General features: G+C 62.1%; 1 protein-coding gene across 2 annotated transcripts; it reads left to right on the plus strand.

Annotated features, from left to right (window-relative positions):
• Positions 1 to 1218: 1218 nt before the first annotated feature.
• On the plus strand, positions 1219 to 13923 carry ENDOV (endonuclease V). Of its 2 annotated transcripts, XM_045489808.1 has the most exons (9): positions 1219 to 1343; positions 1646 to 1817; positions 6644 to 6778; positions 7014 to 7053; positions 7907 to 8019; positions 9141 to 9209; positions 9487 to 9615; positions 12114 to 12187; positions 12806 to 13923. In XM_045489808.1, exons 1-9 carry the CDS (start codon positions 1288 to 1290, stop codon positions 12957 to 12959), a joined length of 942 nt encoding a protein of 313 aa, XP_045345764.1. In that variant the 5' UTR covers positions 1219 to 1287; the 3' UTR covers positions 12960 to 13923. The 2 variants fall into 2 exon arrangements, with proteins under 2 accessions (XP_045345764.1, XP_045345765.1); XM_045489809.1 differs by lacking the exon at positions 6644 to 6778.

Raw genomic sequence — 13923 nt, forward strand, 5'->3', positions numbered from 1 at the left:
CTTCCTCGCCTTCTCTCTTTATAAAAGCAGCCCCCTCCTACGGCCTCCTGGCAGACAGCCTCTCCTCTGCTGTCCTGCCCTGCCTACTGCTCCCCTGCGGCGTATTCAATAACCTTCCATCTCCTCTGTTCTGCTTCAGGTGAATTCTTTCACATCCTGTGCCACCGACCCCCACCAATCACTGTCCCACATCTGGGGCTCCCATCCCATCCAAAGACACCCCATTTAAGCACCACACCTGTGGGTTGTCAAATGCTACATAAAGCCTTTCCTGAACCTCAAACTTCCGTATTTCCTCTTGAAATCTATATTCAGCCTAGTTCTTATCCACACACTTCCCCGATTTCCCCTGGGAGAATATAAACCACGGGTCAAATCGCTACCCATCAGTCTCACTGGCTGCCTTCAGTGCCTCAACTACACCAACCTCTTTTCAACCCCAGGACCCTTACATGTGCTGTGCCCTTTGTGGAATGCTGTCTCCCACTCACCCCCCAGGGCTCCTCTTAACTTTCCCACGGCCAGGGTAAAGTAGGCATCCCTGCCATTCTCACGGCACCGCGCACGAGGCCGGGCACGAAGAGCTCGTTAAATTGAGGAGCCTGGGGTGAGCGCCAACGTGCCAAAGGTGGTCCGTGTTTGGTCTGCTGGGCGAGGCTGTGGGCCCACTAGGACCCACCCGAATTCGCGAGTGTGGTCCACTAAGGATTGCGCTGTGCTCTCAAAGCTTTTACGGAAGTCACCGGGCCCAAACCCACGAGCCGCGGAGAGGGCAGGTGATCGGTGATGGGGTCCGGGCGGCTCGGCACGTCCGGTGCCAGAAGCTGAGGGAGCGTGCGAGGTGCCCCACGTGGAAGGTCACCCTGCCTCGCCCACCCTGCACTGCACACCGCGCGCGGGACGCGGGCGGCCGGCATCCCCCGCCTCCCACACCCACCCCCGGGCACCGGGCGCCGACCAGGCTGCGAGCAAACCCGGCCGTCGCCAGTTACCGCCCGCAGCCCGCGCCGTCTCGAAGCTGCTCTGGTCGCCGCTCGAGCCTTCGTCCCGGTTGAAGGCGCCCGCGCGCGGCCGGGACCGCTCAGACCCGGGCGGGGCAGGTGGGCGGGCGGCCAGGAGCCGGCAGGGCTCCCCGCCGGCCTCCCGCCACCAGGCGGCGGCGTCCGGACCGGGTTCACCAACCAGAAGCGCCAAGGCCACGAAAGCAGCAGGGCGCCTGCGCGCGAGTAGCCGGAAGTGACGCCACCAGGAAGGGACGCCACCGGAAGGGGCGTTTGGGGCCGAGCCATGGCTAGGGAGGCGGCGGAGCTGCCTCCGAAGGAGACCCTGTCGCTCTGGATAAGGTATGGGGTCGGGTGACAGCCAGTTTGCGGGGGCTGGAGCGACTCTGGGGCCGCGGAGGGCTGGGGGGAGGCCCGGCACGCAGGCGAAAGGGCCTTCGGGAGTTGTAGTCTGCGGGGTTGGCGGCGCTCGCTTCCGGCGCCGCGTCTCGGTGCAGGGGGCCGGAAGGTGAGACCGTGGAGGGGGCGTCCCCGAGGGCGGGCTCCCCGGGAAGTGGGGGGTGTGGTGAGACCGGGAGTGCCCCGGGGAAGAGCCTCAAGCCCCGCGGGGCCGGGAGGCCCGCTGGACGTGTGTCTGCCCTCAGGGAGCAAGCCCAGCTGAAGGCCCTCGTGGTGGACCGGGACACGGAGGCGTGGCAGCGGGACCCCGGCTTCTCGGGGCTGCAGAGGGTCGGGGGCGTGGACGTGTCCTTTGTGAAGGGAGACAGTGTCAGCGCCTGTGCCTCGCTGGTGGTGCTCAGCTACCCTGAGCTCGAGGTAACCCCGCGGGGGCCGCCCCGCTCGGGCTGCGGGCTGCGTTAGTGAGAGAGGCGGGACAGGGAACAGGGCCAGCGTAGAACCACGCTTCTCCTTTTGTAGGATTTCGTTAGTCGGTGGGGAAGCCTCTGAAGGAAAGAGAAGGGAGGTAAAAACCGAAGGAGATTCTGTGTGCGTCCTAACAAGTGTAAAGGCCCTTGGGGAATCTGACCCAGCTTAATATGACACTGTAGGTTAGATTCTCACCAACCCCCTTTCCCCACTCGGGAGTTCTTTAGATTCCTCACACATGCCATGCTCTGTCTGCCTGCCTGACCTTACATTGGTGTTTCCTGTCCTGGAATATTCTCCTGGCTACCCCCTAGTTGTGTCTCAGGTGCTCCGGTAAGCACCCCTCTCACCCTGCAAGATCAAGAGTTACTCTCAGCACCCTGTCTTTTCTCTTCATTGCCCTGGGATGGGTTTAGCGGATCTGCCTCTCCTACCAGAATGTAAACTCCACGACGATAGAAATCAGGTTGTCATGCCCACCAGTTGTAGCCTTAGGCACCTAGCTCGATGCCTGCCATAGAGAAGACACCCAGATACGTGAAGGAATGAGCAGTACGCCCGTGATTGATTTGGAGTCAACAGTTCAGGAAGACTGGACAGGGAACGCTTTGCTCTTAGCACACAACCTCGCCCTCCCCGCTCATCTGCCTGCTCCCCACGACCGCATGTTCCTGCCTCCGTGTCTTTGTGCTTTACTCGGAAGACCCCTTGAGTCAAAATTCAGCAAAAACCTACTGGGCACCTGCCGTTGCTAGGAGCTGGGTATAGCGGGGTAATGGAACCGGAGTCCCTGCCCTCCCAGGTCGCCTGGTCACTTGGTAGGATGGCCTTGGGAATGAGGCATAGACGCGGGAGCCAGACTGCCTAAGTTTTTACCTCCACTCTGCCGCTCCCACTTCAACCCCCTGGGCCTCCATTTCCTCCTTTCTAAATCAAGGATGAAAATACTATTGATAGCTAGCTGTGGTGAGGGATAAATGAGATCGTGCACGGAAAGCAACCGGTTGGCACGTGGTAAGCCCTCAAAAAATAAATATAGCAGGGGCGCCTGGGTGGCGCAGTCGGTTAAGCGTCCGACTTCAGCCAGGTCACGATCTCGCGGTCCGTGAGTTCGAGCCCCGCGTCGGGCTCTGGGCTGATGGCTCAGAGCCTGGAGCCTGTTTCCGATTCTGTGTCTCCCTCTCTCTCTGCCCCTCCCCCGTTCATGCTCTGTCTCTCTCTGTCCCAAAAATAAATAAACGTTGAAAAAAAAAATTTTTTTTTAATAAATAAATAAATAAATAAATAAATATAGCACTATTAGGACAGCTGTGTCCTAACACAGGACAGCTTAGGACAGCTTCTCACTTTTCAAGGCCCGGTTCACATAGTCCCGTCGGTCTGTCCTTTTCCCTAGCTGCAGAGTTGATCACCTCTCGTCCCTGTCCTTGGTCTCGTTCTTACGCAGTGCTTCTACGTTGTACTCAAAAGTTACCGCACTAAGCGTAGGCTCTCGAGGGTAGGGTGATGCTGTGTTGTCGTGGAGCCCCAGCACGGAGCAGAGTGCCTGCTGCTTGGATGGAGGCGGCACCCGTCATCCTGCGCTCCGGAAGCTTGCACTGGGAAAGGGTTCTGGCAGAGCCTGGCACAGCGGCTCCCAAACGCCTAATCGCACAGATCTGCCCCGTCAGTCTCCGGAAGCGTGTTTAGAAATACAAATTCCATAGGCAAATGCAGAGACAGAAAGTAAATTCCTGGGTGCCGAGGGCTAAGGAGCGGGATAGATGCAGTGTGAGTGTTAACGGAGGTGAGGTTTACTTGGGGGCGGTCGTGAGAGTATTCTAGAATTACACGGTTGTACAAGTCTATAAATAACGAGAACGTTGAATTATACACTTCAAACAAGTGAACTTTATGGTAGTAAATTTATCTCAATAAAGTTTTTAAAAAATGTATTGACCCCAGAGCCCCAACTCATTTCCTGAAGAAAAAAAAGGTCTCCCAGTGGACGGCCTGGAAACCCGCTTCTTTAAACAGCATCCCTGTGATTACAGAGCACAGCCGGGGTGGGGAGCACTGAACCACCCTCCAGGCAGCCAGGAGTCCTTTCCTTGGTTGCCCTGGCGGATGGTGGTCTCACCACGCAGCCCGTTCGTAGTTGGACACCCGGTTAGTGCGTTCTTTTCCACGGGAAGCTGAATTGTCTGTGACGTCGGTCCATCCACTGTGCCTCAGGCGGCAGAGCGCAGGACAGACCTTCCCGCCATCCTCCTCAAATGTGGTTCCTCCCCAGTCCGGCGGACCTACGTGCAGCCTGAGACGGAGTTTGTAGGGGCACCACTTCATCGACCCGGGTCGAAACCTGCAGACCTTCACAGAGATGGTGACCGTCCACATGGTGCTCCCACAATTGAGTTTTTTCCTTTTTCCAGATCTTTAAGCTGAAAATGTGTGAACGTTGAAAGAATAATACATTGGACACCTGAATACTCTCTACTTAGACCCGCTTGTTGCCAACTGGTTTCTGTGTGTGTGTGTGTGTGTGTGTGTGTGTGTGTGTGTGCGCGCGCGCTGAGGGATTCGAAAGTGTCTCCCGGAGGTGACGGCTCACCTCCGAGCACCTCAGCAGCCCTGTCCCGAGAATGGCCTTCTACGCATGACAGCAGTGTCGTTACCAGACCTCAGAGCGCTCATTATAATCCTATAGCATCACCTGAATCCCTTTCCACAGCTCATTTCCCCAGTTTCCTCTTAAGTTTTGTTTTGTTCTCTGAGCTTAAAGGTTTAACATTTTTTTGAAGGTTTTTTTCATGTTTTTTATTTATTTTGAGAAAGAGGGAGAATCCCAAGCAGGCTCCGCAGTGTCAACAGAGCCCAACGTGAGGGCTCAGTCCCATGAACCGTGCGATCGTAACCTGAGCCAAGATCGAGAGGTGGACGATCAACCTACTGAGGCCCCTGGTCGCCCCTTAAGGTGTATTTTAAATCCACTCTTGCTGTTACACCTGTGGGGAGTGACGGGTTGTCCGGTATGTTGCCTGTGTTTCCTTTACTCTCTTTTTTTTCCCACAAGTTACTTCTTGACCTGGCTGTTCCGGGTCCGTTTCTCCAAGTTCACACTTGGCTTTCTGAACATGCGGGGTCAGATTTCCTTTTATTTTTGGAACATTTTTTGCGTTGTGGTTTTAAGTGCTCTATTTAAGCACGTGGCAAGCCCTCAAAAAATAAATATAGCACTATTAGGACAGCTCGGCTGTCTTAATAGTTCGGCTCCCTTGCCTTGTTTTTCTTCTGTAGTCATGAACTCTGGTCTTTCTGTCTTTCTTGTGTTTTTGTGGATTTCCATTCCAAGTTTTTATTTTTTGCCTTGTGTTCTCCACGTGCCATTTAAGAATAGTTAATTTTCCTCTGCCGCACAGCTGGCTAGGGGCAGCATTTGTTTCATCACTGATGGGCTTGGATTATTTCTGTCCGGGTTTGTACGGCCTTTCACTGCTCATCCGGAGTCGGATTTAACCGGGTCTGGAGGGCTGGGGTCTGGGTGCCTGGCCGGGCTTCTTAGCTCATGAGGGACAGTGAGGTGTGGTCGCTCCAGTGAATGGTGTCCTTTCCTGAGGTGAAGATAGCCAGCACGCCTTCTGATTCTTGGCACTCTTGTTTCTGAAGAGCCTCACGCTTCTGACCTCGTTTTCTTCACCACAACCCTGCAGGGCTCTCCTGCTTCTCCCCTCCCCGAGAAGGCCGCTGCTGGCCCTGTGGCCTTCCAGGCCTCTTCCTCCAGGTCCCGGCTGGCCGGGCTGCCTACGGGTCTCGTCCCATAGGTGCCCCCGGCCTTGCCCAGTGCACGTCTAGAGCGGGCTCTGCCGTCCCGGGCTGTTTACTTCGGCACAGAGGCACACACCGACGGTCACAATGGGCTCATCCCTCGGTTAGGCTGTGAGATGGTGTCGGGGAGTGTTTGCCCTCTCCTTGTAGATCTCTGGTTTCTGGAACTTGTGCGGACAGATTCAGAGATAAGCGGCCATCATCCTGTGAGAACTCAGGCCACGCTTGAACTTCACGCGTGTTCCTGCGAAGTCACCCCGTCGTGTGGGGCTCAGCACTCCGGTCTGCTGGGTTCCCTGTGAGTCCGGTGCCGCGGTCGTCGTCACGGGAGACCCTGCCCGCTTTGGGTCACTGGCAGTTGGAGAAGGTTCCCGGGAGTCATTGACAGAGATGCTGGGGCACGTGCCCCCTCCCTCGTGGGGGCACAGGTGGGGAGAGCCCAGCTTTGGGGGAGGGCTGAAGTTGTGGTTTCGAAAGGGCCCTGGGGCTCTTTGCACTGTCCTGTCCCCGGGAACCCCTCTTCTCTTCCAGATTGCCCAGCTCTGAGGCCCTGCCTGTCCTTTTCTGAGTCTCTGAACTCTTTCCACGAAGCTGGGGTTGCCTGTCTTGTGGCTGCTTTCTCTGTGAAGACCCGGCCTCTCCTCCCCCAAGTCCCCTGCTAGTGGGGAACAGTAACATCCTCACTCTGGTGCCGCTTCACACACGTGCTTCTTGTGCTCTGTCTTCTCTGAGCCTCCCCGAAGCCCAGCGTGGGCGGCGTGGGGCGGCGGAGGGGCTCGAGGGGTCCCGGTGCTCGCCTGGCCACCTCACACCTGCCCCCCAAGAGAGGGAGGCCGAGAGGAGGAGTTGGGGGGGGTGGCGGGAGAAGGGGAGGGAGCCGGCGGCAGCGAACCAAGGGCTGCAGGGTGACAGGCTGAAGGCCGGCAGGAGCGGGGGGCCGTGCCTGCCGGTGACCGGGTGCCTGGCGACAGGTGGTGTATGAGGACTGCCGCATGGTTAGCCTGACGGCTCCCTACGTGTCGGGCTTCCTGGCCTTCCGAGAGGTGCCCTTTCTGGTGGCTGCGGTGCGGCGGCTGCGGGAGAAGGAGCCCGGCCTCGTGCCCCAGGCAGGTACCTCGACTCCAAGGAGGGAGACCCCCTCTTTCCACCCAGGAGGGAAGGCCACGTCACCCACTGCAGGCCGAGGTCTCTGACCTCCCTGGAGAGGGTGCGCTTTTGCCGGATCTCCCAAAAAGCCTCCCGCCCCAGAAGTGGTGAGCCCACCCCACCTGCTCCAGGCTGCCCCGGCCTGACGGGGGAGGGGCAGTTCGGCTGGCTGACTGTCACGTGTGGTTCTTCCAGGTACTCCTTGTGGATGGAAATGGGCTTCTCCACCACCGAGGTAACCCTGCCCCCGAAGGACAGGGCCCAGAAGGGGACGGTTCTGACGGTCCCCTCACAGAGGGCCCGCCCCCTGCCCAGGACCCTCTGCTGCCGGCCTGGCCCTGGCCGCTCCCCCCCTGGGCTGGCTGTCCTGGTCAGGACCCCACCCAGTAGAGAACCTGCTTCGTGTCACCCCCCCCTGTTCCCTGCCTGCCCCCTGAGGCCTCCCCTAGCGCTCCATGCTGGCCTGTCTCAGGAGCCCTCGGCCACTCTGGTCCCGACTGCTGCTCAGCTGGCCTGTCCCGCCGCTACCCACCCGGAGCCCTGACAGGCCCACTGAAGCCGGACAGGAGTGCCCGCTCCCCACTGGCACTGGGGAACTTGACTAGGGAGAAGTCACGAGCCTGGGGGTGGGGCCACACAGGGATCTGGGAAGGGCTGTCATCGGACGTTTTGGCCACTGCCTCGAGAACCCTGGGTGCCAGCGTGTGACTACACACTGCCTGGCCGGAGCCCCAAGAGTGTGTTGGGAGGGTGACGCAGAGGCCTGGTGGCAGCTGCAAAAGAGAAAGGATGGAAGGTGCCAGAAAGCGGAAGGAGAAATGGGATGAAGTATCGTGAGCTAATCAGGCTCCTAATGTCGCTGAAGGGAAGGGGGCGTCCTCCGCCTGGTGACCGTGAAGCGGGGCGAGGGCCACATTCCGGGTCAGGTTGGCCATCCGCGTCCTGGCTCCCCAGGGCTCAGTCTGCCGATAGGCTTCTGTTTACCTGGGGAGCTGCGGTGGGTTCTGGTTTGTCCCCAGTCTCCACGCTGTCTCTGGTCGCCTTGGCTCGCTGCCCCATGAGCCCAGCCCCACCCTCTGCCCCTGTAGGCTTTGGGGTGGCCTGTCACCTCGGCGTCCTCACGGACCTGCCCTGCATTGGGGTGGCCAAGAAACTCCTGCAGGTCGATGGCCTGGAGAACAACACCCAGCACAAGGAGAAGGTGAGGGATGGGGCGATGCCCTGCCCCAGGGGAGGGCAAGGAGAGGGCCTGTGGGGGCGCACAGGCTGGGCACGTGCCTGTGCCAGCACCAGAGCCTGCCCCGTACGAGCCTCTGTTCCCGTCCTTGCCTGCTGGCACCATCCTCCCCGTCCTGGCTCCCTAACCCGGAGTAAGAAGGACCCACTTTTCTCTCTGCGTGGCCTGTGTGTCCCTCACGGCTCGGGGGTCACGGCAGCAGACTCCCAGGCCAGACAAGTGCCCTCCGAGCTCTCCCAGCCTCCTGGGCACAGGCTTGCCTCTCCCATCCCCGCTACGTTTGCACTGCTGTGGTGCCCCGTGTAGGGGAAGGGCCTCCGGTTACTGCGCGCAGGACATTTGGGAGCCCGTGTGGCCCTCTGTACTCGTCCCCACCTTCTCCCAGCATCTCCCTCCTTCGGCCCCCTCAAGGCTGGCTTTGGGAATGTGACAGCCACTCTGGAGGGAGCCGGAGACGTGCCCAGCCCCACCGCTAGATGGCTGATGCTGAGAACAGTGATCACTCCTGCGGGCAGTCCCGGGCAGTCCCGTGTCTGTGCGGAATAGTTTTGTTGAGTTGACGGGGACCCCAGAGCAAACTGACGTGACTCCTGAGACACTCGGTGGACCAGTCCCCACCCCTAACAAAAGCCTTGCTGGGGTGAATCCAACATGCCTAAGTCCCTCACGGGAGAAAGAGCGGCAGGTGGTGGTTCCGGCCCAGGTGGCGTCCGCGTACCCACTGGCCAGGCCAGGCGGGTGGGCGCCAGCCTTCGTCCCAGCCTGGCAGCCCCCCCCCCCCCCCGTCAGCACCGCGGCCTGGGTGGGCTGCCCCTTCCTGGGCCCCGGGCACCTCGTGCACGGAACAAGGAGGGAACTGAGGTCCGACAGCCTCGTCGGGGTTGGACGCTGCCGGGGAAGGCCTCCCGGACGCCGAGCCCGCTGATGGCATGGGGGTGGGCACGGCCTGGGCTGCAGCCCACGCACAGACTCGCCCGCCCTCTCCTTGCCTGGTGGCTGCGCGGCCTCAGACTTGGACAGGCCTGCCCTCCGCCCTTCCCCGAGAAAAGACTTCTTCTGTGTGTGTGTGTTTTCCTGTTTTCCAGGTAGGACTCCTGCGGGCTGGAGGAGACTCATTTCCACTGACCGGGGGCTCTGGGACCGTGCTGGGCATGGTGAGCGGCCAGGGGCCTGCGCGCCACCGAGATGGCACCCACAGAGGGGCAGGCGCCTGTCCATGTGCACCAGACCCCGTCCACCTCCCCCTGCCACCCTGACTGGTCCGGGGGCGGGGGGGGGGGGCCTGCGCCTTTCACCCCTGTCCGGCACCCTCGGCTGTGTCAGGGGGAGCTCCGGGCTGCGCGTGCCCCACACGGCCCCCGGACACGTGGTCGGCCCGAAGTCCCCAGGGCTTGTTTCTACCGTGCCCTGACTTCACCTGCCTTGTCCCAGGCCCTGAGGAGCCACGACCACAGCACCAAGCCGCTCTATGTCTCTGTGGGCCACAAGATCAGCCTGGAGGCGGCCGTGCGCCTGACCCGAGGCTGCTGCAGGTTTCGGATCCCGGAGCCCGTGCGCCAGGTGGGTGGGCTGGCGTGCGCCTCCTGGACTTCCCTCGACGCAGGCGCCTGTGGAAGGGCCTGATGGGACCACGCTGGGCCCTGGAGGGAGGGGAGGGGACCAGAGTTCATCCTGGGGCCCTGCTCTGCCCAGGCCCCGGGTCTGCCATACTCCACTTCTCCTCGGCCTCCTACGCACCCTACCGGGGTCACTGGGAGAATCTGCTCAGGCGGCACAGTGTCCTGCCAACTCCCAGCCATCCCCTCGGGGGCCCGACCCGCCCCGCCGGCCTGGGGGGGGGGGTGGAGGGGACAGCCGTCCTCTGCTGGGGAGGCTCCGGCTGTACCAGAGTCCTCAGTCAGGAGATTGCAGATGTGGCTGTGCCGGGCACCTAGCACCTAAAGTGGGGTGGGGGGAGGGTGGGCAGAACTTGGGGGAACAAGGTGGCTCAGCTGGGAAAAAACTCAGCCTGTAGGAGACGAGAGCTGAGCTCAAGATGGCCTGTGGGCCCGCCTTGGTGAGCTCAGTCGTGACAGGGAGTCTCGTCATAGGTAGGTGTGTGTCCCAGAGAGGCCCATGGAATGAGGACTCGTGAGAAGCTCTCCTCAGGAAGAGACCAGCCAGAGGAGGGGGAAAGGTGGTCCAGGCCCAAGGATCCCCATCTGCAAAGGCCCTGGGGTGGGAAGGAATTTGATGCCAGGAAAGTGAGGAAGGTGTCGCTGGAGCTGGGACCGGGGAGGCACGGGCCCGTGATCGAGGCTGCCCGGATGCTGGAGACTCGCCCACAGGGACCCGGCTGTGAGTCCCGGCCTGCAGCTCTGTGGGCAGCTCCGAGGAGCTGGGGGAGCCCGCCTAGAGAACAGGTGCTGGCCTGTGCAGGTTCCCGGTTTAGTGCGGCCACAGGACGGGAGGGCAGGGTGCCTGGAGGTCTCCCTGGAGCCTGCTGCTTCCGCCATCTCCCCATGGCCTGTGCCGGCCCAGCGCCCTGGTGACACCTGGCTCTGCCTCGGCCCTGCTGCCCTCGCCTCCCGCCGCCTCCTGGGGGCCTGGGACCTTCCCCAGCTGCTGGTGTGCAGGGCGGCCTGCAGGGGGCAGCAGTAGCCCACGTGCGGCTGTGGCTCCCAGCCCCTGCTGCCCCGGCACCGAGCTCCCACCAGCCTCAGCCTCCCTGTCCCTGTCACTGTCCCTGTCCCTGTCCAGGGCTCCGCTGGGTTCCTAGGTCGTGGGTCTTCAAGCTGTGACATTCACGCCCGCCCTCCCCTTCCCTTCCCTGGAGGCCTTAACTCTTCCCTTGACCCTGTCTCTGGGAGAAATCTAGCAACTCTCCCGAGACCCCTAGAGCCAAGAGCTCTGTGGTGCTGGCACAGTCCTTCCACGCCTCTCTCTGCCCGCCGTGTGGACAGTGACCCCATCCTTGCAGGTGGAGAATGGCCTGTAAAGTACCTTGGACACTTCCAAGGCAGGCAAGGGCTGTGCGTTTGCCCTAGAGAGGAGCCCGCCGGGTTCCTGGGCCTGCCCTCCCAAGGGGGAGAAGCAGCCGCCTGTGCCAGGACCCCGCAGTCCCCGTCCCCGCTCTGGCCGTGGGGGAGGGCCCTGTCCCGCAGCCCCGATCGTCTCTTGACCCATATTCATCCTGGGCCACTGGCCTGTCAGCACTTTCTTCACTTTGTTACTTCTGGAAGCCCCCAGGAGAGGCTGAGAGAGGGAATTTCGTGCCTGCTTTTTCTCTCCATGGAGTCTGTGGTCCCCCCCCCCCCCCAGGCCATCAAGGCAGCCCTCTGGTGCCAGGCGTGGGCTGTCTGGTCAGGTCGGTCCTGGCTGCTGCAGGGAAAGACAGGAGGGTGGGGGGCTTCCCACCAGAGTATCCCTCTGCCCTCCCGCCTCCTGCCTGCTTGTTCACTCTGGAACAGCATTTGGAGGGATTAACTGCTGTGGCCTGCAGTCTTGTGGCCTGAAGGGGGCTAAGCCCATCTGAGCCGGGATCAGGGGCCTTCCTGAGGCCAGTGCGATCACCCTGCGGAGGGGCCGGTGTGTGGGAGAGGGTTCTATTCCGGCCTGAGCTTCTGTCCCTCAAGTCTGCCTCGGTCCCGTCCGTCACAGTGACTTTGCAGGACTTTCTGTAGACACCTCCCAGGGAGGGGGTCGTAACAGACACGAGCTGGGGAGACAGACTGGCTGGGCTGAGGAGACTTCTCGGAGGAGGGGGGTTCAAGCAGAAGCGAAACCTACGGAAAGCACAAGCCACAAACCGAGCACGAGCCGAGCGGCCCCCGGAAACGTGGGGGACGAGCCAGAGCCTCACCCCAGCCGTGCACTCGGGCCCTGCGGGGACTTGGCCATCACAGGGCCTTGACCGGGGGGCCTGGCAGTGTGTCGCCCATGGGGCTGCAGCCTTTGTCCCTGTGGCGGCCTGGAGTGCCCTCCGTGGGCTCTCGGGGAAGCGAGAGCGCCTCCACCAGGCCGTGAGGTGGAGGCTTGTCCCGAGGCCACCACCTCTCACTGAGCCGCCCTCTCCTCAGGCTGACATCCGTTCTCGAGACTACATCCGCAGGACCCTCGGAGCCCCCACGCCCCCTGCACCAGGGCAGGACAGGTGAGTGCTGGGGGCACCTGCAGGGGGCGATGTGGGGCCGTCCTGGCGGGATGGCTTCCCCGCGGTGCCGGGCGAAGGACAGAGTCCCTGCTGGGGTGGGACACTGAGGCGGCAGGATGTGGGGCCTGGGCACCCCATCAGATGGACCGGTCCTCGTCCTGGCTCTGCACCACCAGCTCTGGTGATCACACTCCCGGGCCTCGGTTTCCCTATCTGCATGCCAGGCACCGTGATTCCTATGCAGGCAGCTTCTTGTGGGGGAGCCTGGCACGGATGTCACAGCCGGCAGGGGCGGGTTATCTGGCCCTGACAGCAGCACGAGGCGGACACTGTGACCCCGCTTTACACGTGAGGAGACTGAGGCGTGGCCTTGATGAGCAGCAGAGAGGCTCCAGTAGGCGTTTCCTCGAGCTCCTTTTTCCCGAGGCCCAGCTGGGCTGTTTTGAGAACGGAGGGACCCCCGAGCTCCCCCAGGGACGGGGGCTGGCCAGCTGGAGTGCACACGGCATGGTCTGCTCCTTCTCGAGTCAGCAGCAGCTGCGGCGACCACGTGGGGAGCACGGGGAACTCTGGGCTGGCTCCGCCTTTGATGCTGCCCTTTCTCGATGTCATCACCAGGAGCCAGAAGGTACAGAGGCCAAAGGGAGGCTCGGAAGAGCTCGAAGATGAGGGCAGGCCCCCCGAGGCCCACGGCCAAGGTCCCGAGACAACAGAAAGCCCCAGACCCACGCGCCCAGCGGCGGCAATCGTGGAGCCGAGCTGCGCGCAGTGAAACCCTCCAGCTGCCCGGCTTCCCGCTCCGCCTGGACGGTAACGGGGCCGTGGTGCCCACGGCAGCTGGTGGAGCGCCCAGGCTGCAGGACACACTGGCCGCACCGCCCACAGGGACGGCCACAGGCCCGGCCACCGCCTGCCCCGTGGTCTGGGTCTCGAGGCTGCAGGAGCTCGGCCGAAGACAGATGTCACGCGGCAGAGCGCCAGACCCGGAAGGAGCGTGACGTTGCTTTCCCAGGGGCACGGGAAGGACGTTCAGGGTTCGTGGGGCTCGGGTGTCTTTGTTTTTTCTCTAAAAGCACCCCGGGGAGCTTAAGACTGCCCGACTGCACGTGCATTCGTGGCCTCTCGTCCAGCTGCTCCTTCAGGTGTGCACGCCATTGCTGTTTTGCCTTCGCAATTTTATTTTCCGGCGTTGGTTTTCACACCAGCGCTTCCCTCGTCTCTCAGGCGGCCGCTGAGTCGCCTCTGCCCTGACCCGAGAGGGTGCGAGCTAGGCCGGCCGGGCCCTCTGCTCGCGGCTGCCCCGCCCATCTGCCAGCCGGCCTGCTGCAGGCACACGAGGGGACCAGGGGGCACGCGGGGTGGTCAGGTACCCGATGGGACGGGTGCTGGTGGCCGAGGGGTGGGGCGTCGGGCCCCGCTGCCCTGGCTGGGGCTGTGAGGGCAGGCGGCCCCGTCTGGGAAGCCGGTTGAGCACGTCGCACCCCGACTGCAGTGCTGTTAGCCTGCCCTCACTGCTACCCGCCTGGGGCCCTCCCCTGCGCTCCTCCTGACCCCAGGCCCGACCTCCGGGGGTCCTTGAGAGTGCCTCTGGCCCCCTGCTGGCCCCTCATCTCCATGTGGGCGGCGTGGCCGCACCCACAGTCCCCTGTGCCCCACGGGCCAGCTCATCCCAGGCTCCCTGCACACTCTGGCATTCGCTGAGAAGTACGACTCGAAGAGGTTTTTCTTGCCATTCA

This window comes from Leopardus geoffroyi, chromosome E1, assembly GCF_018350155.1.
Source record: "Leopardus geoffroyi isolate Oge1 chromosome E1, O.geoffroyi_Oge1_pat1.0, whole genome shotgun sequence".
Classification (NCBI taxonomy): domain Eukaryota; kingdom Metazoa; phylum Chordata; class Mammalia; order Carnivora; family Felidae; genus Leopardus; species Leopardus geoffroyi.